This window comes from Salarias fasciatus, chromosome 20, assembly GCF_902148845.1.
Source record: "Salarias fasciatus chromosome 20, fSalaFa1.1, whole genome shotgun sequence".
In the NCBI taxonomy this organism is placed as follows: domain Eukaryota; kingdom Metazoa; phylum Chordata; class Actinopteri; order Blenniiformes; family Blenniidae; genus Salarias; species Salarias fasciatus.
The window spans coordinates 12,711,529-12,738,970 of NC_043764.1; the positions used below are offsets into that span (position 1 = coordinate 12,711,529).

General features: G+C 43.5%; 2 protein-coding genes across 5 annotated transcripts in view; both read left to right on the plus strand.

Moving 5' to 3' along the window:
- The first annotated feature begins 3,475 nt into the window (after nt 1-3,475).
- kcng1 (potassium voltage-gated channel, subfamily G, member 1) lies at nt 3,476-8,272 on the plus strand. Its single transcript, XM_030118632.1, has 2 exons — nt 3,476-4,302; nt 7,332-8,272. Exons 1-2 carry the CDS (start codon nt 3,523-3,525, stop codon nt 8,109-8,111), a joined length of 1,560 nt encoding a protein of 519 aa, XP_029974492.1. The 5' UTR covers nt 3,476-3,522; the 3' UTR covers nt 8,112-8,272.
- A 3,642-nt stretch (nt 8,273-11,914) lies between these two features.
- Nucleotides 11,915-27,442, plus strand: part of src (v-src avian sarcoma (Schmidt-Ruppin A-2) viral oncogene homolog) — a 31,778-nt gene continuing 16,250 nt past the window's right edge. For all 4 annotated transcript variants that reach the window (XM_030118326.1, XM_030118328.1, XM_030118327.1 and 1 more), the window contains exon 1: nt 11,915-12,322. The gene's annotated coding sequence lies outside the window, so the exon portion shown is untranslated. The remainder of the gene's footprint in view (nt 12,323-27,442) is intronic.

Here is a 27,442-nt window from a genome sequence, read left to right on the forward strand (position 1 = left end):
TTTATGCTGGAGCCCTGTAAATTAGGCCCTGTGTTTTTTTTTTTTTTCATGCACCTTCATGCACAGAATCAAACTGATTTTGTTTTCTCTCTGAAGTAGAAGCGCAAGCCACTTCACCACAGTGCCGCTCTGTAGCCAAATGAGGTGATGGAGTCGGGCGGGAGGCGGGCAGGGAAGAGGTCGGGCTGGGTTTGCTCTGATTTCATGGGGTGGAGGATGGCGCTGGCTGCAATCAGAGGCTCACAGAGGCTGACAGTGCAGGTGCCTAATAACCATTCAGCCGACACATTCACATCCTCATTTCAGGAGCCAAGGCACTCCTTCCTGACCCAGAATTGGCGGTGCAGCAAATCCAGGCACTGACATTTTAATTCCTGGACAGGCTGGCCTGCCTCCCTCTAAATGACTGTAATTGATTAAATTAGTTTGGACACAAGCCACAAGGTCCTCGGTGCACTGCTGATACCCTGTAAACATCTTTCTCTCTTATGTGTTTTCCTACCACTGGATATTTTTCCTACGTTCTCCGTCCAGCCTCATCCACTCGGTGTTGATTGAGACCGTTATCAACACCGAGCGCCACGCCCCGTCTGACAGCACAACCAGGTGTCAGTTAACGCGTCTCAGACAAACCAGACTGTGCTTAAAGGGTTTTAAAGCTCTCAGCAGAATTTATTGTCACATATTTCAAATAACTTGATTAGCGCATGTTAACTGTTCACTCCACGGCGTCTCTGCAGAACAGCACACGAGTGAATCATCTAACGGCCGCCAGTGAAACATCATGTCATTATCTGTAATTCGCAGGCAGCTGTATCTAACAGATGTTCGTGCACACTGCGGGGAGTGAAGCTGTTCTCCCGTGACACATGCTGTATTTAGATCGCTGACCTCGTTTAATGATGCCTAAACTGCTTTTTTGGAGTGTATGTAAGCTTGATTTCAACTGAGGAGCTTTTGTATTTACTGTAATTAAATTTTTAGATTAATGTAAAAGGCAAAAAACTCATTTTCAATCACTGCATAAACGGAAGTGATTTGTGGAAGAATAACACTGATGTCTTGTCTCCATTAATTTATAGGCATCTTCACTACCGTATAATTCCCCCCTGATCAGTGAAAACTGAGAATACTTTGAATCCGTTATGAAAATGGGGACACTGGTTCGAGTCCTGGCTGCTACTCTGGCCACCCTAGTTTTTTTCACTTCCTTCATTTAAAAACCACCTGACAGCTACAGATTTGCTGCTTGTCTTTCTCCTGTGAGTTGCAGCTTTGTTATTATTTCACTTAACTCCTGTTTATCACTGGGGAATAGCTTCATTAATGTTGCACGAATGCAGTCCTCCTTTTGACAAAATAAAATGTGTCTCATGTTAAAGAACTTAGGGTTGTAGCTGTGGTATTTGCAGCTTTAAATGTTATCTTACCTTTATGGGACATTTCTGATGCTATTTGCATGTTAGTAGATTATGTCGGCTTTTTTAATGATGCTTCTTTTAGTCATTAATTCATATTTCATTCAATTTTTTTTCCGTCTCACAGCAGAGAGAAATACTTGAAACCCTCCATGTCTACTTAGCAAGGCTGGTTAAAACTGACTAGACGGCCTGTTGTGAAACTGGGAAAATAAAAATCCTATTTTCTTCAAGAATTTCTTCAGAAAAAGCATTATTCACATTGTATTTATCTGAAAACATAACAAATGTCAAGCAAATCAATACATTTTGGTGACCAGCGTCCATGAGCAACGACCCTTTTGAGTGCTGTTGTCAGCGTTTACAGGTCCCGTATGGTAAGATGAGGTAAAATAAATCAAAGGGTGCTCGGGTTTGAACTTTAAATAATCGGAAACAGGGCAATTTAGTTCAGCAGTGTCCGTAGCTTAGTCAAGAAAATCACTACATAGGAAAACATTAACAACAAAGGCATCTATTTAGGAGTCTCTTTTGCCTTTTTGCAGCTGTTATTTGATTAATTTGGCTCGAGTGTCTCAGCAATTATCCTCAGTTTCATGGATTTCAACTGTAAGAGAAAACCTATGCATGCACAGGGAGAATATGCAAATTTCACACGAAAAAAGCTCACAACCACATTGAACCGAAGGACATTCATGCTGTGAGCATGAAAAATTCATCCTTTCCCAAATAACAATGTCAAACAAACAGCATAATTATTGTAATGAGAATAGCATTTAAGTGTACGGCACAGAAAAAAAAAATTACAAGATGAAGCAAAATAACAGAAAAGGAGGCCTGGCAAATGATGATAAGTCTTTCTTGGAAAATGTCTACATCATAAATTCCTGCCGACCATCAGGCATGCTGCTCTGGGCTTTAAAGAGCATATATAATGAAAGCTCCCGCTGCATGCCTTAGAGAAAGCCTGAGGCTCAAACAAACAACAGAGGCCATGCGAAGGGGAAACCAGCATGGTGTGCATATTTTAACTTATTTACAGTGGTCATCTCTTCACATCACATGCAAACTTTAAAAACAAAATTGAACCCTGTAATGTTTGCAGATCATTACAAGCTTTCAAATATTAGAATATTTTTGACATGTTTTGGCCAAATGCTTCTTGCTGAACTGTTTTAAATAGCGGTTTGTGGCAGTATATTTTTAATTTTCTTGATTTTGCTTCTTCTGTGAGTTGGTTGTTTCTTGCAGGGGTTTTCAAGCATCCATTAAAATTAAGGTGTAAATAGTCTAAGTGGCTCCTGCTGCAATGATCCTCCTCGGTGGTGTGTTACTCATTCATGAATAAAAGAGATAGTCTGTGCATTATGTTTTAGTGGTGAGCCACAGAGGCACGATTTAAAAGAAACAAGGTCAATATTTCTCCTTAGATTCATTATGTCAGTCCAGTAATGGATGTCCTTCAACTCTATAGCTCTCATTCTTTCTCCATCCGTCTTTTATACCCACTTCCTTTATTCACTGGGAAAAAGGTAGTGATTGATCGTCAATCCATCTCAGGGTTATCGCAGAGAAACAATTATCCACACGAACATTCTTACTTATGACCAAGTCAAAAAATTAACATAACAATGGATTATAGAAGGGAGCAGGGAAACCATGCAAACTCCAACACCCACTAATCCCGGTTTACCAGTGCTTAACATTTAAAAAGCTTGTACAATTTTCTGCTGGAACTTGTTGTATTCCTGGAGGTTTTCTTGTGTTCAGCATGGAGTGATTGGATGGAGCTTGCAGATAAAACTCATGTTGGGCCAGCTGAAGAAATGCTTTTCATCATAATAAGAGCAACAATTTGGTAGACAAGCTCAGTATTTATAAGAGCTTGATGTGACAAGTCTGACTCAGAGAGAATATGGAAACAGCACGCAAGACACATCATACACCCAACATAACCTTTTAACGACATGTTTAGCAACGAAAACACTTTAAAGTCTTATTTTTCAGAAATTGATTCTTTATATCTCTTGTGCTTTGTCTTTCCCTGACAGTGGGAGAGTGCTGACGGGAGGTTGAGCACAGGGATGTGATCGGACCAGTAAAGATGACCCTGCTGGCGGGCGATGGCTCTGATTATGACTACAGCGCCCTGAGCTGCGCCTCTGATATCTCTCTGAACCGTCCTCCCCAACAAGAGGTGGAAGCTCGCAAAGGGGCCTTCTACAAGAGGGCACAGCCCGCCCCTCAGCTCAGCGCCGTCCAGGACAGCACAGCGCTGTTCAGCGCCCGCAAGCTCCACGCCATCATCAACGTGGGCGGCCTGCGCTACCAGCTGCCGTGGACCACCTTAGAGGACTTCCCCCTGTCCCGCCTGGGCCAGCTGCACCTCTGCAGCAGCTTCGACGAGATCATGCGGATCTGCGACGACTACGACGTCACCCACAACGAGTTCTTCTTCGACCGCAGCCCCTGTGCCTTCCGCACCATCCTGACCTTCCTGCGGGCCGGGAAGCTGCGGTCCCTCCGGGAGATGTGCGCCCTCTCCTTCCGGGAGGAGCTGCTGTACTGGGGCGTCCCCGAGGAGAGCCTGGAGTGGTGCTGTCGCCGGCGCCTGCTGCAGCGGATGGAGGAGTTTGAGGCCATGGAGCGGGCGGAGGAGGAGGAGCTCCTGGAGGACCTGCTGGATTCAGACAGCGGTCACGGGGAGACTGCGGCCGAGTCCAGACTCAACTGGTGCATGGGGAAGCTCAGGGACATGGTGGAGAGGCCGCACTCCGGCCTCCCCGGGAAGATCTTCGCCTGTTTGTCCGTGCTGTTCGTCACCATCACCGCAATCAACCTATCCATCAGCACCATGCCTGCCATGAGGGAGGAGGAGGAGGAGGTGGGTAGACAATTGACATTTAGCTTATCAGATTTAGACTAAAGAGGTCCTGTACGACAACAAAGGACGTTAAAAAAACAGATATTACCCAACATGGAGTGGAACTGGAGTGGGAGGGGCGGGTTGATACTCCATCCCCCACTCACAGTAATTAAAGCTACTTCACCAGCAAAGTGGACAAAACTCAGAAAATAAATGTACTTTGGAGTAAAGCTGTGTTGCTCTCCAGAGAGAAACTCACAATTAACTGTGAGCTCACATTCTGCACAAGCTTATAGTTTTCCTCGGTTTACCAACCGACTTCCTAATGAGTTTTGCATTAAAAGATGTGGCCATTAACAGTTGTTTGGAAGCACAGAAAATAAAAAGCCTTTGAAATCGACATAATGTTGGGATTTGGCATGCCTTCATCTCGTAACCACAATGCCAGATCATTCTTGATATTAACTATTCAAAAGCTGTAGGACAGCGAAGAGATCTAGCTTCAGTTTTATAAACTAGTCATCGTAGCAGGTGTTATAGTGGACTTTTGTCGTGCCACCGTCAATCACAGGCTCGATCCACCAGCATATCACACATTTAACATGAGTTTCTCACCACTGCCAATAACACACATTCATATTGAAGAGCTGCCAGATGTTGAAAATAGTTAAAGTTGACAAACCTTTTCAAGAGAGGCGTGTTTAATAAAGACTGTTTGTTACTCTGAAGTAGAAATAAAGAATGAGTTATAATTACATATTCATTGATAAATGTATTTGTTTGCGCGGAGGGGGTACAAAAGAGATATAGACAGATCAGATATATTCATAGATAATGAATTCAGAAAGTGTCGGCCCTCAGGTTGTTTCACATGATCAGATCTTTCCCACATTGAGAAAACTTTGGACGCTCTGCTCTATTCCTTCAGATCCATCAGATCTGTGTCTGCACACACCTTGACTGAGAAAAAACTTTAATTCCTCTTTAAATTCTCCTCACACAACCACAAAAAGGCACCTGAATCATAATGACTATCTGGATCCAGTATTTTGGGAAAAGTCCAGTTTTTAGATTTTTTTTTTTTTTTAAAGCACATTTGCATTGATCTTTACTGAAAGAAAAGCTGATGTAAAATGACTATTTCAACAAGCAAACATCATGCTGTCACACATAAGCTTTCCTAAGTAAAAAAAAAAAAAAAAAAGACTGCTGAGAGATGGAGGCATTATTTTGTCGGGCAAGAAAATAATCTTTGAGAACATCTGTGTGCTTTCACCAAATGCTTCCATTATTACGTCTGACTTCAATCACAGCCATAATTAGCAGCCTGGCCTTTCCAGTCGAATCAAAGGAAAATATTTGAGCCGCATGCATTATCTACTTGAGGGGTAAATGTGCATGAACAAGTCTGGAATTAATTCATTTATCTCTCGCTGAGCCAAAAAATCGAAATGCAACCACATTAGTTTCCCTTTTAGAAAAGAGACCTTTGGAAATTCTCTAAACTTTCTCTGTTAACTGGGTCTCGTTCAGGAAATGAAGCACAGATGGATTTGAGGTTTGGTGCAGAGCCGCATCTTTTTCTGTAGAAGGAACCGCTGGCTGTATTTCATACGCTTGCAACAAGCATTAAATTAAGTAGGTCTGTGTTGTGTTTGTGTTTTTTATTCACTTATTCACTATGTGGAGCTCTGGTACGGCCGTCAGATACAAACGACTTACAGTAAACTTTACAATTTGTGTTCCGGTGAAGTGAAAAAAAAGGAGGAATACTTTGATTTTCCAGGATGTGGTGAAGTGTTGTAACCACAGGAGGAAAGTTTGGGGGATTTAGGCTTCTCTCCATCCAAAGTTAAGATTGGAGAACAAAAAAAAAAAAAAAAAAAACTTGATTGGTGTTTGAGTTTTGGGACTTTTCCCTTCAATCTTTGCATTTTATTTTGTGCAAATGTCAATTTAAACACACATTTGAGGTTAAAGGATGTCTCTAACATCCACTCCAATGAACCACAACCCTGAGTTGAATAAGTCCAAATAATAGATGGATGATACAATAATGTAATCATATTACCACAAAGATAGGAAAAAAGAGTCAATAAAGAGCCAGGGGATCCGGCTAAAACAAGCTCTCAGCCATCGATTAAATACAGAACAATCTGTTTTCTGGTAAACTGTAAGAAAAAGAACATGATTCTTGCTCTGTGTCTGGAGTTACAGCATCATATCTGACTGATCTGTCACACCACCCCATCTACAGTATGTCTGCCTTATTCACTTTAATTAGAAGCGCCAATAATCTCATTCTCACAGCCCCGTCACCTCTAATTTGCCAGTCGGATGAGAAAGCAGTGCAGACAAAGTGTGCAAGAGTTCCCGTCTGTGGCAGGTTCAGAGGAGCGACAGGTTACTGGGGTCTTTCTGCTGGAAACATTTTCTCACCTGAGTGTTGTGGAAGGATTTTATCTATCTCTTGAAATGCCTCAGAAACCACACTGAATCTGATGAAACAGAACTTTTATAAATAGGCTTTCATCAGTTTCACACCAACAGAATTGACCGCAGGGAGTTGACTGTTACACTTTCATGTATTTTGTTAATATTACTGACTCAAATGTTTTCATTTTTATGAATAGGGGTTCTCGCTGCACAGGGTTTCAGTGTTCAGCCTCTTTAGCTCTTGCATTTCTTATTACAGTGGCTCCCTCTAGTGATCACAGCTGCAGCTGAAGTATAACATGAGAAACTTTCTTCAGGTTATAATTGAATTCGGGTTGTGTAATTCCCCTATGTTTTACATTTATTACACATATACTGAAATATTTCAAACAATTTAGTTTTTATTATTCATACTTTCAACTTATTAGTCATTAAAATCTATGATATAATATTCATATATGTCATAAGATCAGATTCTCTTCCTGTTTTAATCTTTATTTTGTTCAAACCTGAAGCCACAATGTCGTCTTTGTTTACTTTTTTTTTAAATTGATTCTGCGGTTTAGTGAGGCGAACCTGCTGTTGACCCCGTCCTCCTCTCCTCCTCTCAGGGCACATGCTCCCAGATGTGCTACAACATCTTCATCGTGGAGACGGTGTGCGTGGCCTGGTTCTCCCTGGAGTTCAGCCTGCGCTTCATCCAGGACCGCAGCAAGCTGACCTTCCTGCGGCAGCCGCTGAACCTGATCGACGTGGTGGCCATCCTGCCCTACTACATCACGCTGGTGGTGGACAGCACCTCCAAAGGGGAGAAGCGGCTCGGCTCCGGGAACAGCTATCTGGACAAAGTGGGGCTGGTGCTGCGCATCCTGAGGGCCCTGCGCATCCTCTACGTGATGCGGCTGGCTCGCCACTCGCTGGGCCTGCAGACGCTGGGGCTGACGGCACGCCGCTGCACGCGCGAGTTCGGACTGCTCCTCCTCTTCCTGTGCGTGGCCATCGCGCTCTACTCCCCTCTGCTGTACTTGATCGAGAACGAGATGGCCTCCACGCAGGAGTTCACCAGCATCCCCGCCACCTACTGGTGGGCCGTGATCACCATGACGACGGTGGGCTACGGGGACATGGTGCCCAGGAGCATCCCGGGCCAGGTGGTGGCGCTGAGCAGCATCCTGAGCGGCATCCTCCTGATGGCCTTCCCCGTCACCTCCATCTTCCACACCTTCTCGCGGTCCTACGTGGAGCTGAAGCAGGAGCAGCAGAGGCTCCTGCAGAGGAGGACGCACTTCCTGCTGCGGAGCCGCATGGCCGGCCTCGGCAGCAACCTCTCCCTAGACAGTGACATGCTCTTCCCCATGGGGGGCTCCGACGGCAGAGACATGGACGACTGAGTCCGGAAAGAGGAGGGGACAGAAATGTAGCACAAAAACGAAGGGAATTTGGTTGATTATTGCTTTTTTAGAACAAAACTTCTTGACAAAAAGTTCTATGCTGTTGGAAAGCCCGTCAACTTTCGCATCCTTCCACATTTTTAAGGAACATGCATTTGTGGGATGAGCCGTTTCACACTACTGCGGCTCCTGTTTGTTGAATGAATACATTTTTAATTTGTAATATTACTCTCTATTACTATTCTCTGCATTTTAATCATCTGATCAAAGTAACAACAGGTAATGGAAGAATGAGTTGTTTTGCATTGGCAATTTTTTTCTCAAATCTGCTGCCAATCCTACAAAAGCATGTTCCTTACAAATTACGCACAATCTAAAAATCAGATGACGAGACTTTACAACAGTATATGATTTATTGTCAAACAGTTTCAATAAATCAAACACAATTTTCCTTACTTTCTGTGCTGTTGAGATTGAACGTCTATGAAAAGAAAAGACTGTGATTCTTCCCAGAAAAGCAGCTCGCTGTGTAGCAGTGTAAAGTTTCACTCAAATGTTACTGTAAAAGGATTTTTAATGCTAATTATATCTGGAAAAAGTATCAAGTATAAGTCCCCAAAACTACAAGCATACCAATGACCTGCACTGTTATGACCCTCGCAGTTAAAGATGCTTAGTGATTCAGAGATAAGAGCGGTGCTGTTCAGCTAAAGACACACACAGGCGCAGCAGTAGCATGACTCAACAGCAATGCAACGTTCTCATCTCTGATCTCCATGGATATTTTAGTGGTTTTGTTGATATTGTGCGCTCCTGAGAGTTATCCAGTGTCACTTCATGGAAGATGCTGTTTGCTTTTAGTGGAGCTCGGGGGAGCGCAGTTCAAATGTGACGTTCGTCCACTGATTATTCTAGGAAAACTCTCCAGATCATGTCAGGCTTGTTCCTAATTTCCCTTTCCGGTGCAGTCGGGATCTAATTATGAAGTGTTAATTGTCCTTCTACTCCTTGAGTCTCCTTATGCAATTCTTCCTCAATACGTTCTGGGGATGGCGTTGTCGTGCTTGTATTTACTGCAGTCGCTGTGCATAGCTGTTTATAAATCATTTCTCTCTTTAAAGTGGATTCGAGTGCAGAGCTTCCTTTCCTGTCTGTCGTCTCTCTTCGATTTCACTTCTTTTTTTCATTCTAACTTTTTGCCGTGTTATCTCAGAGGGAGGTTGGCTTGCCATCCCAGACGCACACCGTATGTGGCAGTCATCCAAACCACCAGAGCCTGTTTTCCCATATCCAAACATAGACCATAGACAGACAACACCATTTTTATCCCTCCTCGGTTTGTTTGTGAGCCAGATTTGGGCAAAGAAAAAAAAAAAAGAAGTCAGGTATGTTGATATATTCAGTGGTAGGAGAAAGTATGACCTCCTCAATCATGAGTTCTCGGTCAAGTTAAGAGAAAACTCTGCGAGGGAGGAAATAAAGCCGGAGTTCTACTGTTTGACATGCGAGTCCACCAGATTGTCTCAAAGAAAGGCTGAGGGCCTCTTTTACAATCTTTGATTCACAAAAACATTACAGTGACTCCTGGCAGACACTTTCACTGATCTACAAAAGCAGGAACTTTCAGAATAAATAAGTACATCCTCCAGCACAGGATTTGAAAAAGTTCTTTTTTTTTTTTCTTTACTTTTTGCAAATCTGATCGTGACGACCTCAGGGCAGGTGGGCTCGTTCATCTCATTGCTTTGTAGATTGGTATTTTCATCTCAAACATACAGATGGCAAGTTGAAAAAGAAACTCGAGGGGCTCGGGACCATTTTATAAACAAACTTCTCATTTGCAACATTTTGCCTTCTTGTGTTTGTTGTCAAGGTGGAAAATGTTCAAGCTTTAGAGCTGCAGTTCAGATGCGATGACTTGCATGAGTCTATGTGACAAAATGTAGATTATGGAACATGAGCTTACTCAGCAACAACAGCAAAAAGCTCCATTTACATCTTTTATTTTTAATTTTAGGATATTATGTGTAAAATCGTTCCATAGCCAAACCTAATGTGAGCACATTCAGGGTCGTAAATGACCACAGTGCGAGATGATTGTAACATTTTCAATGCTGGTATTATGAATGCAGCTGCATGGGGGCTGTGGAGAACTGGAGTCAGTCCCAGCTTGAATATACTGTATTTCAGAGCCCAACACACACTTTAGATTTAGCAGTCGTGTAGATATGCTGCTGGATCTGACTGGCAGATGACAGCAAGAGAATCAGATTGAAATGAAGCCTTAGATTTTGTCATTCCAAAAGAGAGTTTTCCAATATTTCTGACCATTTGATGAATCTTGAATCACATTATATTAAATTGTATTTGATTATCTTTGCAAACTGAAAATCAGTAGAGTCTATTAAAGGAGAAAATGTGTTTTAATTTCAGCAAAACAGCAAAATGTAGAGTTATGAGAAGACGCCTTTGATTGGTTCTGTGCTAGATTGGTGATTTAGGAAAACTGACAAGTGTCATGTGGCAACAGCTACTTCTCATTTATTTTATACCTAGCAATAAAAGTGGAGAACACAGGTGAAGGAATTGGTGATTTTGATTTTAAACACGCTTTTGAATTATTTTCATGGGCTGAAGCATGATGTAAGGACACTGACAGCACACCAGTCATTAACATCAATATGAATAAAGAGAAAAAAAAATGAAAATCAACTTTGGAGTGGGGGAAGAACTCCCCAAATTTCTCACTGAGAAAAAGTGACATTTTAGTGATTTTAAATTATGGAGTTGGTCAGCCTATGGAGCTGCAATATAATATAATATAATATAATATAATATAATATAATATAATATAATATAATATAATATAATATAATATAATATAACATTTTCCATGTTATGTAGGCATCATATTAGATGTGGCCAGTAGGTGGCAGGATTGTGTGTTTAAAAAAAAAAGTTGAAGTTCAACTACCTCACTCTAACTTCAAAAATAAATGACTTCGAGGTGATTTCATTTTGGTGTTTGCAGTAAAACACTAACCTCACTGCGGTTTAAATGAAAACAGGATCAAAATTGGACTCATAATGCTCCTAGTTTGAGTTCAGTTTGGGCAACAAAGCTTTTCTCTGGATATTGCATTTTCTCTCTGTCCTCTAGGGAATTCTCCAGATTCCACATGTATCAATAATAATAATGATCATAACAATAATAATAAAGAAACATCGTGAGGTTACCTGGTAAGTTGCCCTGCCTTTGCCGCACAGTCAAGTGGGATTAGCTTCAGACCATTTCTTTTTTTAGATGGGGGGGTCAGGAACTTCCCATTGATGTGATTCTCCATTTGACCGCTGGGTGGCAGCATTGGGCCAGTATAAAAGAAAGAGGTCATTAAGGCTGTGAATGTTTTAACACAAAATCGGGGAATTATGTTATTTGAGGCTCTGACATTTAGTAAGAGCGACAATCTTCTCATCATAACACCTGTTTTCATTTGATGATCACTTTTTGCTCATCTTTTCATAGGATTCGAGACATTAATGCAACAGAGGAGCAACAAATTTATACGTTTTTGAGATCAAAAATGGGTATTTTATTTCTGTGTAGAGCGGGTTTGACATGAGTCATGATCCAGATCGGGATCACTGGTGTGGGTACCTGCCTGGACAGGACCAGGTTTGAACCTGCGCCCCCAGGTGAGGAGGGGCTTCCCTCATACGCCATTCACCAAAATCGCAGCTCCGTTCTTGCACAAAACCGGTTGGACCAATGAACGCCGGTAAATACCCCGGAGTCTCCTCCCCCATCTGCCTCTCCGACAGCTCATCCCGGTGTTTTGGTCGTGATTTGGCGTTTCGGCACGGCGGCAGACGGCCAGATCCCCTCTCCAGGACCACCTCAGCCCCGCACACCGGCGCGTGTCCACTTTCCGCGTGATTTTTACGCGTGAATGACGCGTGTTTTCGACGCTCTGGTGACCGCCGCACCTCCGCGTGAATGGGATCCCTATAGTCGTCTCTTCCTGTCGCACCGACTTGTCTTCCGCACCAATCCCCAATTTCTTTCTTTTTGGTCTTCTTCTTTGTCTTTTTTTTTTTTTAAGTGTCGGGATCTGCGATCTTTGCGCGCGTGTGACCTTTTTTGTGAATGATTTGATGAGACGTCCCGCTGTCTGATCGATCACCGCACAGCTCCAGCAGCCTGATTCAGGGTGAGTGGCCCAAACTTGTTTGTTTTACTGTGACTGACTTCAGTGAATTGACAGACAGGCAGACAGGGGGTGATAAATAATGAATGAAGGGTTGGAGCCTAAAAAAAAAAAATGCACCAACACAGAGAATATAAAAAAGGAAACCCAGACTTTGCCTTCAATCTGCAGTCTTCTCATCTTGTATTACTATAAATCCACTCAACTTTGAATGAATCATCAAGGCTTCTCCTAAACACTCTGCGCTCTGCAGTGTTTTGGGGAAACAGCCACACCTTTTAATGTGCACATCCTTGATTTTTTTTTTTTTTTTTTTTTTTTTTTTTTTTTTAAGAGCAACGGCTTCCTGGGTGGAAGCCAGCCAGACCCGCCGCCCGGCAGCTCTCTGCAGTGGGACTTTTTACTGGCTCCCACCTGCTGGACTGGCTTTATTTCCTGAGAGACAGGCAGCATCTGAGCGCTTTTAATCAGGGGCAGAACCACAGAGGTTTCAGGAGGGGGGTGAAGAACTAGGGGGTACCAAGAGGTACAAGTTGGCAGGCCACCCAAAAATTCAGTCAACATCCTTATTGTAAGAGGGTCAGTGGTTGGAGTCTGGTGAGAGTTCTGTTTGGAGGATGTATAAAAAGTATGTTTTTTTCCTGTTGGGAAAGTCCTTATTCAGCATTGGAATATTGTGGATGCCACATTAGGTCGCTGAGGTTGCTGAGGGGCCCACAGTGATAACCTGCTGGCCGTGGGAATCGAACCAGCAAACCCAAGTCTGCTTCTTCAACCTGTAGACCATCGCTGACCCTAAATGTGCAATAAATCAAAAATGTATTGAAGTTTTGATTCATTTCAAGTAAGTAGAATATGTGAAAATAAACTTTTTCATCAGATTTTTTTAGATGCACCTTCGTCAAGATAAATAATATGAAATATTTATGAATTATGACGATAATTCAGTAGCTAGTGGAAACAAGTAGTGTCATCTCACGCCTAATGAGAGGTGAAGGGAGCACAGGGGGTGGCCAATCAGATCACACCGCCACCAAGGTCTGGCCCTGCCTTTACTAACCCACAAATAATTGCCTTTTTTACTTTTTGATTCTAAATGACACCGTTTTCTCTTCTTCCCACATAGTTAAAAGACACGACGGCCATATTTTTAGAATTAGGTTCTCCTACTCACCATGACTCAAAGCTCCAAATATTGACTCTAAAGTGGTGGTGACTTAGAAAAAACACTGGGTTTGCCTAATCCTCCTAGTGATCGTCCAGTCTGCATTACATAAGGGAGAGCTGTGCCTGTGTCCTTCTGTATTGTTTGTGTGTTAACGCCGCTGTGTGTGCTGTACATATCAGACTTCTCACATCTGCTGGTGGAGATGATGAAACATTATTTAGCCCGGTCTAGACAAGCTTTGCCCTCAGACGGTTAAGTAGCGGTCTGTTGGTTGGCGACGGACGTCAGCGCATGACATAATTTCCTTCATGACAGTTCAGATATGACAGACCTCTCTCTCTCTCTCTCTCTCTCTCTCTCTCTCTCTCAAACACACACACACACACACACACACACACGCACTCTTAAACCTGCACCACCACTGTTACGACATGCTGCTGCGGCGTTTTGATCTGCCCAAAACCTAAATATTGTGTATAAACCCTCGGCGTGTTTGTGTGGCAGTAATCCTCTCTGAAATCTGAAACACTTTACATTTTTAAACATCTTCAATAATATTATTATATAAAAAAAAAGGACCTTTGATTATCCATAGTGCTTTCAGCTAATCTGCAACAGATTTCATGTGTTTTTCCTTTTTTTTCCCCCTGTTGTCATTTTTTAGCCCGGATGGACTTAAGATATTTGGCAACAGGCTGGAAAAATAAAACATATTATCTCCTTTGGATTCGGTATCTTTGTATTTATCGCTGGACTTGTGACAAGCCAGCTGATGCAGAGATGAAGCTCAGTTTTTATAATCGCTCCCGGGTGTGCTTGATGCCCGGCTTTATCAGATATTGTACTTTATTCACACCAGTTCCAACATTTGAAAATGAATTCTTTTATTGTGCTTTTAACTGTATAGTACTAATGCACGTACAAATACTAAAGCTTTTTTGTTTAACATAGAAACGTTTGTTATCAACTTTTGCACCCATTACAAGTGTTATAGAAGTTAGAGTTCATGAAATACTTCATAAATAACCTCTATAGAGTATTTTCGTCTAGATTTACTGAACTTTTCACAATGAAAAGAGCTAACTCGTTATTGTGAAGCACGATGTGCTAGTGACTGATCTCCATTAGGATAATTAGCTTTACAGTTAGCTTTATAGTTAGCGTAATTGTCTTAATGTTTACGCTGTTCAGTCACTGTCTGCATGTCGATAGTTTCTCAGCTGCTTCTTCTTCGTGTTTGGCTCCTGAAGCCGTTATGCTAACAGCTGGAAGCCTCTTCCTCCCCGAACTGACGGAGCTTCAGCTGAACGTAAAGAGTGAATCGGTCATCAGACTGACCCAACAGTGCTGACCTTTCAAGTAATGTAATCTGAGCTAAAACAAACCTAATTGAAGGAATGTATCGAAAGCAACCCAAGAGAAACAACTTCTTTTTTTTTTTTTTTTACCTTCGGTATTTAAAAGAAGTAACTAGTTCCTGTTCTCAAGCTCATATTTTCAGTAACTCGTGCAACACGACTTTTACTTTCACCTGCTGTGTGTTGGTCTGTTTGCGCGACTCCCACTATCTCGCTGCGCAGCCAACCAGCGAGTGAGGGAGTGTTTCTCAAAGTGGTACGAGATGGACCATTGTGCTTTCTCGCTGCCAGATTTCAGGCTCCGCGGAGGGGACCTAATGCTCCTTGGAATCCCATGAATGCCTTCCAGTGAAAGCCATAGATGTTTATGTCAGCTCCAATGAGACTGGTGGAAAGTGGCTCTCGAGGCCCGAAATTCCTGCTAATTGGCAACGTGGCAGTGGACTGGCCCCTTTGTTCGCTCCTATAGTGGAGTGGTCTGTCTGTCAGGGCGATACACTGGGCCTGGCATCAATGAACTGCTTGTTTCCTCGGCTGTTCGGCTCAGGAGGTTTCAGTGGCTGTGAGACAAGTCACTTCCACTTTCAGGAATTACCTTTGTGCACCTATTCAGGATGAGCTTTTAAGGTTGTCTGTATAGTGGGGCAGGAGACAGACTCTTAAAAAGTCCAAGCCAAGGATTTTGCTGTTGATGTGCACATTTCTCTGCACTGAAGGAAACTGAGCAGCTGCATTAAGCAGAATCCACTCTGGCTGACGGTTTGCTGAGTTCATCATTTGATCTAGCGAGTGTCCCACTTTCCTTTAGGTCAGATGAGGATTAATTGGCTTTCAGCTCTTGGAGCGTGCCGTAATTTGTGATATTATGACGAAGAAGGCGACCAGAGGAGCAGAAATCCAACAGGAAAGGCTCAGGAATGGCTGGGCGAAGGATGAATGTAAATGAGTCCTGACTTGGGTTGGAGTAGTAGTAAAATAGCAGTGCTTTGTTGAAACAACACACTATTCCCCTTTGGCTTTGGAACACTTAACAAACAAAACACTTGTGTGATGCCAGCATCGGCCTCTCGTCGGTCTGCCAGTGAGAGGAGGGTAAGAGAAAAGGACTCTACACACGAAAGGAGGGCTCGAGATTTGTGATGGCATCCCGCTGACAAAGCCCTTTGAATTTTTCATGTTGCAGACACTAAACTTCTGTCGTTCTGGCCCAGATTTGGTGCTAATTAGTGCCCGGCTACAATCAAGGGCATACGACTGAACAGGAGAATGCCAGGACCACCTGTTCTTCCCGCTCTTTCTCCCCCACTGTCCTTCCAACACTGTCACGCTGTATCTTTCTCTCTCTCTGCCTGCTTCGGCTGTCCCAGTTTGACTCGGTTCAGTCGGCGTCTCCCTCGCAGCGGCGTGGATGTGGACCTGAGGCTTGCATGTTCTGTCCAGCTTGAGTGCAGCATGCATATAAGCTCCTATACACGCTAACGCTGAGCTGAGCGTGCCATAGTAAAATGATTGTGATAAATACGAATACTTAAATGAGGGTAATGCCTTTTTGGCTTTGAGATTTGTTCTTCTATATAGCACGATTGCATATGTGCACTGTATTGCACTTTTTCTGAACATCTAAATGACAAGGATGCACAGCGGAATGCTTCAGCACGTCGGCGGGAGCTCGCCAGCCATCTGAATGAAGAATCCGATAGTGTTTTGATACAGGCGAACAGAGGGGGGCTTGTATGCTCCCAGGATCACCCGGCCACTTCCTGTCCCCCTGCCCTGGGAATGGGCCAGGGTGACACAGGCCACGCATCCCCGCTCAATCCGCCCACTGTTGCCTGTGTGGAAAAGCGATCTCTCTCACACCCTCATTCCCATCGCTCCGAGTGCGGTTCTGGTGACAGGAAAAGCGTCTTTGGCATTTAGAGAGATGCCTCTATGTGTGGCTTTGTGTCGACGCAGCTGTGTGAGGCCGGTCGGGATGATGAGATGCTGGGAAGAGCCCATGCTGACCCCCCCCCCCCCCTTCTTCCCATTAAAACGTGAGCTTCAGCATCCGCTGACAATCGCTGCAGTGTGTGTTTGACATGGGAGTTTTCATGCAGATCATGTACACGGCAGAAAGCAGGCTTGCCCTATTATGTGTGGCGGTGTTACGACAAGAGATATGTTGATTGGACAAACTGAGCAATCACGACTAACAAGTGAAGAGCATGATACAGTTCTCACTTTGACAGTCCTCTCGTGTTTTATTCATGCCAATTGATCAAGTAGATAGGTAGTAGACCCGTCAGATATGACAAAAATTAAAGGTTAAGATATATTGTGCAGCACTAGAATCACCGCCATGGAACCATTCACAAGTTCATTGTACATTTTTAATAATTCTGAATCTTTCAATTCATTTTTGTTAATTGATTGTGACTTTATTGGACCTGATCTAATCTAATCTTCTCCCACATCCAGTCAGTACTGAGGCATCATGATCACACGAGAACACCAGTTAGTAGAGCTCAAATCATGGCCCATATGTTAGACTTAGTTCAGGTGTTAACATTTACACTTTTCAAATTAGAACTAGAACAGATTTCCCTTTGTCAACAGGTTAGTTTTAACCTCATGTAACTTTATTTACTCAAGCACTAAAATAATACACTTTATCCTCAAGCTATGGAAGGTACGTAGACTGCCTCATTTCTACAAAATGTTAAGGTGAAGTATCAAAAGACAATGTGTCAAGGTTAAAAAATACATGTAAATTAGTATGTAAATATTTATGAGTTTCCATAATATGTCTTTAAAGTCCGTCATGTCTTGTAGACACCATTTCAGTAGACTAGACCAGTTTGTGTTAGTTTTGTAGGACTTTGACAGGTGGCGCCGGGAATCAAACAGCTGACCTCCAAATAAAAGAACAAAGTCTAGTTTGCATGTTCTCTATGAGCATGTATGGGTTTTCTCAATATTATTTTCTCTTTCTACAAACCTTCATATGAGGAAATTTGGTTGGATCCTTGTGAAACACTGCCAGCAAGCAGTTTTTTTATGGTTGCAGCAGGGTTTGTTTTCCCAGGGCTCTGACCTCTGGTGTCCCCTCTGGCTGTCTTGACGTAAGTCTGGATGAGATACTGAGCGAGGTCAGCTTCCTCTTTTCTCCGCAGGGGTAGTTTAGTTAGCAAACCTTTCCGTCGCACATAAAAGCCCCAGCCACGCTGCCTCCTCGGTGCTCTCTGCTGATTGCCTCTCAGGCGGCGTCTCATTCAGGGTTTCGCCGCCCTGCTGGGTTTCATTTGAATATTGAAAGCAGAGCGCCCTGAACAAAGGGGTGGTTTAAAAGTAGAGGAAGGAAATCACACCAGTGTTTTAGGGGGGGCCTTCGCTGTCTAATCTGTTATGGAAATGTCATGGCAGGGAGCAGTTTTGTCCTGATGATGAAGTGTGGCATGGGTACATTTTAATATTTTAATGTTTCTGTGTCTCTCTGCTGCTTTTATTGGTGGATCTCAGAGGAAGCAGGCCTGGAATCATTGTGTCTAGTTGAATCCAAGCAGAGCAGTTATTTAACTGTAGGATCGGCATGCTTTATTCATACTGCATGCGCACAGAAACGCTGCTTTGGCCTTGTTTTTAAAGCGACTTAAAAATCAAGCTTTGCCAGTGCAGGAAAATTATTATTGGTTCAAGATTCGTGAACGACAATAACAGAGGCGATCTTGACGACAGAAATAGTAGTAGTGTCGGCCACATCCTTTGCATGCATTTAATTCTGTATTGACAATAAGCCCCGGAGGCCGGAGCTGGTTTGCAGCCGGAGGAACAACTGCAGTGTGCGCTGCGACCTTCAATTACATTCTTGTTCTCACATTGTGTGGAACACGACTGCCAAATGCTCTCGCTCACTGACAGGCCGCCGAGTGAATGTTTGCGGGGTGGGCGGCATGCGTGGCTCGGGGCGGCGGGACGGTGTCTCTACCTGCTCCGCCATACATTCCTGCTGTGGGCCGTGTGAGCCGGAGAGCGGTTGGAACTCGCCCTGCGTTCCCGCTCTGCATTCCTCAGCCGTGACTGAGCCGCGGCAGACCTGGGACCGCCGCAGTGCACACCTGGCTCACTTTCTCACAGCCCCACATGTTTACACGGCTCGCGCTTCGTTTTTATACCAGCGCACGTGGTGAGGATGAAAGCCTTTCTGTTTTAATAGCGAACCTTGGCAAAGTTTGCTCACTGTACAATTTACAAAAAAAAAAAAGAAAAGGTAGCTCAAACTATACTGTTTCAGATAAAGTGTAAATACCATATGGCATACAACAGGAAGCTGCTGCCGCAGGCGCTCATCATGGGCCTGACCTACTAAAGTTTTGAGAGTTTATAAACATGGGGAAATAAAAGAGGGGGTTTTTGATCACAAGATGAAACTGATCAACAACCAGGTACAGTTAAATAGCACTGCTCCTCAATTTTGAAGTAGCATTTTACAAATTGCTGATTTCCTGGAGTGGTCTGAATTACAATAATTATTTTTGTACTTTGCTTTTCAAGATTTAGAAAAACAAAAAAGGTCATTCCACATATTATCCAGCTGTATATCTACTAGTTTATACTGTCAGCTGTGCTTCCTGGCCAGCAGTGTGAAGGTTTCATGTCTCATTGGGATTTTTCAGGATAAATAAATAGTTAAAACATTTTTTTTTTCCCCAAAAAACATTTATTAGGTTCTTTTCTGTTTGTTTTTTTTTGTTTGTATCTGGAAATTAGAAAACATTATTAAGCCCTAAAGAACACTGTGTGCTACAGATCAGAGACCTTTCAATAATATTGAAGAAACAAAGGCATGAAACATGTTAAATAAATGGCTTGTTCAAAAACAGCTATGAAAAATGAACATGACAGAATAGGTGCTGATGTTTTCGCAGCTCAGGTTTGTGAATTCATTTCATCCCACCGTAACGTTTCCAGCATCTTTGTTTATGTGCTTCTTCCTGATGTGGTCAGGATGTGTTTATATAGGAGACTCTTAACCTCGACGTCTGGCTCGACAGGAGTCGAATAAAGAAAAGCAGTGATTTTGCTCATCGTAATTGCAAGTCTTATACTTCACGCCATCGCATCTCCATACATTACATATACAGTATATCTGTGTGTGCCGTATTCCCTGGGGGTGGATTAGGTCTTAGATTTGAGAGCTGCGGGGATTTCTCTGCCTGCCTTGCTGTGCCGATGAGAAGTTAAACGGGAGAAGCCCTCAGAAAGCTCCGGCTTACTGAAGCATGAGGCACGTGGGGGTCTCTGCGGAATTGAGCAGATCAAATGGTGCCTCTTTGAAATGTGATGAGAAGGGGTGAATTTAAGGGTTTGCTATCGCAGTGCTTCACTTCACTGTAGGCAACACAAAGCCGACGCAATAGAGCGTAGTCCTATGTAATGTAGCGGAGGATTTGATGTGTGGTTTCTCCATCTCTCGGGCCTTTTTATTCCCTCGTGTTAAATATTCCTCTCAGCGGTAATGTTCCTCCCCGCTTTCAGCTGACGGCTAATATTTAGAAAGCCATCGTTTTCTTTTTTTTTTTGTTTCCTCTCCTCACAAGGCTGACACACCAGAGGAAACAAAGTCCTGTATTTCCTCCGTTACTTCAGAGAAAGGATTGGGGAAAAAAAAGAAGAGAGGATGGGGATAAACCGAGTGTAAGGAAGTAACGTGGGGGTGGGGGTCAAAGCTCTTAAGGATTATCTTTTTTTTTTTCCTCTACTCCCCTCTTCCTCTCCGTCTCTCTTCTCCACTCCTTGTTTGAACACATGACCACAGCTACCATCGGTCTCGGTTCCCATGATGACCATATTTAGATGAGAGCAGCAGAGCAGGGGGTGCACCGAGGAAAGGGATACGAAACCGACGCTGGAACGAGTCCCAGATGCGGCGCGGCACGTCGTTTGTCAGCAGAAGTGCCCCCCCCAGTTCCACCCAGTGCACTAGTAAACTACTGTCTATTCTTTGTATTATATTACACCAGAGAGAACCGACAAGACAATACAGTAAACCCCCCCTCCCAGGTCCCTGCGCGGCAGTCACCGCGCTGTGGATGCCACGAATGCCTCGGATCTCACAGTTTTCCAGGCGATGATGGAGCCGCTGCTGCTGCTGGATGCGTGTCTGCATCCACGGGAGCAGCTGACAGACCTACGGCCATGAAACACTTCCCATAATGCCTGACCTGACATCTCATAAACAGAACTGATCATTTAATTGTGACATGCTAAGCGTTTGTTGGCGAGCTGGAATTTGTTTGTTGTTTTGCAGTAGACCAAGCTGGGTGTTGTAATGTCCTCCGTCTGAGCTCCGGCCTGTTAACACCCAGTCTAGTAAGGTTAATCAGAGGTCTCGAAGAGTGTGTATTCTCCGGACGGCTGCTTTCAAAGCCGTCCTAACACAGCTGTGGAGGTGAGAGTGTCAGAGCACTTGGATAATGGAAACAGAAGATGCGAGGATTATCAAACGCGGAAAAGCTGGAGCCGGTCCCAGCCTGACGTTTGGTCGAGACGGGTCATGAATCGGAAAGATATCCGGCTTGTCATGAAGCAAGCAGAGGGGCCAACATTATACGCACTCAATTTAGAGTCACTAGAAAACCTCAAGTGGATATTTTAGACTTTATGGAGATATCAAAGTACCTGGTGGCAAAAGTTCTTTGTGGCACACCTTAGAATTAAAAACATCAATAAACTGATGGCTTTCTGGAAGGGGCAGATTTTAGATGACACTGTTATGTTCCCAGTGTCCCTGCAGACTATTTATTCAAAGGATGTGGGATTAAAAAGCAAAGAACGCCTGAGACGATGTTTGTTGTACATGAGAGCAGTTGGAGAGCTGCTGTCATCTCTTTCCTGTAGCTTTAACTGAAGCTTGTTGTCTGAACTGTCACTGCTTCACGATCAGTTTGTCTGCTGCCACAGGAAGTTTTAATAAAAGCAACATTGAAGCTGTAAATAACATTGATGTCATCTGTTTACATGCAGTGGAAACACATGATGGGAACTAGTTGAAAATACGTATCTCAGAACAAATCTACAGACTGAATAGCTGTCCATCAGGTGAAGAAAGAACCAAATATCTTCCATAGCTGTTAGAAATGATGTCATTTATAACATTAGTTAACATCATTATTTTTTATGAAAATGACTTAAAATCTTAAAGTACATTTCAAAAAGAGTAACTCTGTTACATGTTTTAGACAACGGTTGCTGTTGTTGTGAGTGAAGAGTCGAAGAGCTGCTGTCTCTCTGTGCTGCTCACGAAGCTGCCAATTGGCAGCTCTGTTGCAATTTCAGGAAACTCCTGTTTGGTGGAGAATCAAACTGAAAGCAGCAAACATCATGTGATCATCACATGATGCACTGCAGGGATTTTTTTTTTTTTTTTCCCTGGCATGTTTAGATGTGTCCCGCAATGACGTGGCTTCTTCTCCAATTTTAATCACAGTGCTGCCTCTGGGAAGCGTCGACTGGACGAGTTGCCTCGTGGGGTTTTGACATAACGTTGAGGAGCTCCACCCTGAAGCGGCTGGAGCTGATTTTCAGATGAGCAAAAGAGGCGGAAGGTTGAAAGACGAAAGAGACCTTGAAGCCCTTCTTTTCTGATTTGAGTTGAACATTTTAGAAAAATACTGTTTATTATGCAGAGTTAAATCTACCCCTGCCCCTGCCAGCAAGCGGTTAACAATTAGTCAGACAGACAGAGTGGAAACTTCAGTGAGCCGGACTCCGTCCAAAGGTAACAAATCTGCCCACCAACACCTCCGAAGCGCTCCAATTAACACATATTTCTGTGTGCAACAAAACAATAATTTCCCTGCTCTAATCACACATAAAACCACAAATTGTTGTTTTTATGCAATTGAAGTGTGTTTATTATGAAGGGGAAAATTTGCTACTTGGAGCCAGTAAAGCCATTCCTTTGTGTTGGTTAATCAGCCAATTATAAACGGTTTTGTTTGCAGCTCCAAGTCCGCAAAAGTTGAGACGCCGTGTTAAATGTGTTCATGGTTTCCAAAAATGAACTTTATACAACGGTTTTCAATTCAAACGAGCTTCTCTAACCTTGAGGTCACCTCTGTCCCGCCGCCATTCACTTATAGGCTTGTATTTATCTCAAACTGTATTGTAAATCTGTAAATCTGTATTTTTCTTGCCGTTTGGAGCAAAATGTGGGTCTATAAGTTTTGCTTACCAGTTTATTTGGACTTTTTTTTTGTATTCTCTTAATCTGAGAAATGCAGGGAATGTACACATTTGTCCACATGTGCCGAGCTGTTTTGCTTATGAAGTAGGTCTCTGATTGCTTTGCAAAAAAAAAAAAAAAAACCCAACAGGTCACCTTATCTAAAATGGCCCAGATATTTTCTCACTGAGCCTCAATCCCAAAATAATTTGATATATGTCATACTCAGATTAGGAACAGGGGATAACAGAAAATCCATGAACCTGCAGTTGCTGCCAGCAGTGTTTGTTGTTTGGAAGTGGACAAAAAAATTCCTCTGTAAGCACGGGGCTTTAAGATGGAGCGGCCAGCTGCTCGGCTCTGCCGGCCCAGAGATCTCATATGATTTTAAGGCCGGTGTTAGCTGTGGAGTTTGGCAAACAAAAGGTGATCTCGACACACAGTAGGTTGTTTTTGTGTTTTGTTGTTTTTTTTTGTTTTTTTTTTAAGCAAAAAATACCAGTGTGGAGAAATGCACGCACACTTTCACGCAGTGAAAGGGATCAGGGCTCACAGCCACTGATCCTATTATAGAAGCTGAAGCACTGCAGGCTCCTGTGAGGCTGGAAAAAAAAAGGGGTAAACACTGTTTCTTTCTTTTCTTTTTTCTTTTTTTTTTCCATGGGAATTGCCCTGTGGTATAACTAAAAACACGACAATGGAAAGAACCTCCTCAGGTGATCTCACCTTGGTTCTCTCGCTCCACTGACTCCTCCGGGAAGTGACAGACGTCCCACGTAATGTCAGGGGATGGAGCCTCGGCTAATCTTGCTCTCTTTTCCTTCATCAGATAGGCATGCAGCGCTCTCCGAGTGTTTTTGGCCCCGAAAGCCTGTGTGTGTGTGTGCAGCTATCCTACATCTGTGCAGTTTGTTGGTTTGTGGAATGCTTGGAATTGGCTCCATGGCAACAGCCGGGCCGCGTACGAGTGTGTGTGCGTGAAGCGGTAAATATTGACTCCACCGCCTCCCCATCCCTGTGTCTGTCTGTGACGGGAGCGGGCGGGGAGGAGGGGGCTGAGTGGCGTTGGTGGTGATGGTGGTGGGCTGTCGGTACACACTTTATCCAGGACTCAGCAGAGTCCTGCCGTTGGGGGCGTGTGTTTACCTTCAAACATGCAGGCGCTCGCCAGCAGTTTGCTTCTGCGTTTACCTTTCAAAAGAGGTGAGATGTTCAAAGCTTTATGAGATAAAGGACACTGAGGCTTTTGTCACGTGGAGCGTGGTGATGATGGTGATGATATTCTCGTTTCCTAGCACAGCCCAAAACTTTCTTTTGAGGATAACTGCTGACAGTAAGTCACATTCGCTGAACACTGAAAGTTGTATGTATTTTTATGTGGTGTGAACTTTTGAGGCCGTATTGATCCCAAGATACATCATAGAGAAAGAAAACCTCTGTGCTCCGACGAGCAGCCTAATGGGGAACTTTATATGAAGTGTGGATTCTCTTCAGATACGTACACTGGCTGCACTGGTGTGCAAACACATCCAGGCTGTAGTTTCCTCTGTTCGTGTTTGTAGAAGGAGAAGAGAAACAAAATGATGTCCTCTTGCGTCTGATGTTTGTTCAGAAAGAGGAAGCAGCTCACCTGCTCGTGGCGCAGAGCGAGCTGCGCTGGCTGCTTTGGAGAGGAGTGGATGTTTTTAAGTGTTTTCCCACAGCGGGAGGATTTGTTCAGACAGGAGCGGAGGAGCTTGGAGCCGCGGTAGTAACGGTAGCGGTTCGACCGGTCTGTCCCGTCTTGTCATTGCGGCGCCCGTGTCGTCCGCAGGCCCCAGATGGAATGTCATCACGGCGTTTGGCGGATACGATTAGGGAATAGATGTTGATAATCTGGACGGAACAAGCAGGGTTGGATTATGCTACGATTGGTGGCTGGTGACGCAGGAGCCAAACCCCCCCCCCCCAACCACCAGTAATTACATAGAGAGCATTAAGATGAAGGAATACATCCACCAGGCTGACATCAGGATCACATGCACGCCACTCCCACAGGCGCACGCTCACAGATTTCATCAGTCACCGTTCAAATTAGACAAAAGCTCCACAAATGAGATTTACAAACGATCTCCTGAGCCCCCCCAACTCTCAGTCCTCTGCTGCTGCTGTCAAAGCGAGGTTTGTGCTGGTCAAGTTTGACTTTATTTGCTCCGTTCTGATTTTGTTCACCCGTCCCCTCGGGTTTGCGTCTCCCAGCACACTCGTGCACGCAGCCCGTTTCAAACGTCTCGTGTCTGCTTATGCAAATACAATGAAAACAGGATATCTCCCTCCAGTCCGGCGCCGTTGTGCGCTCGGCTCGCTTGACGATGACTTGCAGGGAAGTTCTCGCTTGTTTTCTGGCAGAGCAGCATGAAAAACGGCAGAGCTGATCATGGAGGACCTCTGCAACAGCCAGAGTCGGAACAATTTAGTGATTACTATTAAGAAATATTGACACTGTTACTAAAGTTTACACCATCTTGTTACTTTTTTCCTCAATAAAATCAATATTTAACATGAGATATTTGATCATGATAAGTATTAATGTTAAGTATTGTGATTATATTGATTGGCAGTAAACTAACATATATTTAAACTATTAATTTCTTTGTTCTTTTGAACCTCGACTCTCAATTAGCAGCACTCCTGTTCTTCTCGGACCTTTTTTAAATCAGAAACACCTGTGCACATCTGCAGTTCTCAATCTGTGATTTTTGTCTTTCTTCTCCACAGTACCTGTGAAATATTTTTCCCCAAATGAACATGGCTTCTACATTTATGTAGCAGCAGTTTTATCGGCGCTACTTATTATTTATGTGCTTGAGGAAGCAACTTTATGCAGACTTCTGCATTATTGCTAAATGTTGCAGGGTTTGGAGATGAAAGTCGCCTATTATCCACACAGGATAAGTCGCCACGCACGCACCACTGACCTGTGCTGGTAGTTTGTCCTGGATGTTATTGTTTTTTCATAAATCAGTTCCTGTTAGAAAGTGGCAACTCCCTGATTAGAGCATCTTCAAGCTGAAGTTCCAACACTGTTGTATACAGTGCGTGCATGTTCGGATTGGACTTACTGAGCAAGACAGATAAAAGTTATTTGAATTCATTCACAAGAATGACCTGATACAGATTGAAGTTGGACAGAAGAGAAAAAGTACAAACCTCGCTTTTAAATGTTAAAGAGAAGAAAAGGTTAATAAGGATTCAAAGTTCTTTTATTCTATTATAAATACATATTTTACGTCTCCTGATACGTATAGCAGCTTAACTAAGAAATGTTTTGGAGCCACCTAAACTAGGTTTAGCTATAAGATGTATAAAGTAGAGAAAGTTGAGGCCTGATCTTGAAAGTAGAGTATGTGTTGATCTCCTGAACTGAAACTGAATATGTTGTTCGATCGAGGAGCCTGATCACTGAAAGCACTTCCTCTATTTAATATTTCGAAACTTCCAATAAATCTGAACTCTGAGAGTGAAGATTTCTGCTGTTGCGTGTGTTCTTATCCAGATCAGATAATTCCACTCTGAATTTTACTATTAGTTCATGAATATGAAAATGCATGTCATTGCGTGGACAAGTGAATCATAAATGCCAGATTTTTAATATGTGTTTGAATCCCACACGCTGCTTTGCTCATGATCTCTTCAGCCTCTTTAACCTCAGACCATCATGACGTCATGAAAACGGATCTGTTGGGATTTCTGGCTGATCCGTTTGTGAGAATAATGCATTTTTGCGCTCATGATTTATGGTTTATCACAAAGTGAAAGAGTTTGAGTACAGATGAGTGTAACTGTGACCTTTAACGCCCGGGGCTGTAAACGCTCATCTTTCAGAGAAGGTAGTTTGTCAAAACACGTCCAGTCTGCGTATTGGACCCCGGGCCAGAAGCGAGAAGCGCTGTATGGCGAGCGTGAGGGGTCTGCTGTGGCTGTCATGAAAATTACACAAGCCTCGACTTGCTTCTTCGCATAGCTGCGCTCCCCCGTCTCCCTCGGTGTTTCTCTGAGTCGGCCTCAGCTTCGTAGAGGGAAATCTCTCATTAGGTCTGCGCGCAGAACATCTGAAGCGGGCTGGTTCAATTTTGATGCTCACAACCATTTGATCCTTGGTGAAAAGATGAAACGATCTCATAAAGGGGCCAAAACACGGTAGACTTCATTACAAAGGCTGTGCTGTTGGAGGAAACGGTCCGCCGTGGCGATCTCCCGCTCTGCCAAGGACTCGATCGGTGAAGCTTGTTAATGCATGAATGACTCCGCATCCTTTCTTTTATTTCATTGAGAGAGCCCCATTCAAAGGAAGAATTGTTTTTCTTTCTTTCACGTGTAATAAAACGGAAAGCAAAACAGGAAGTGGCAGC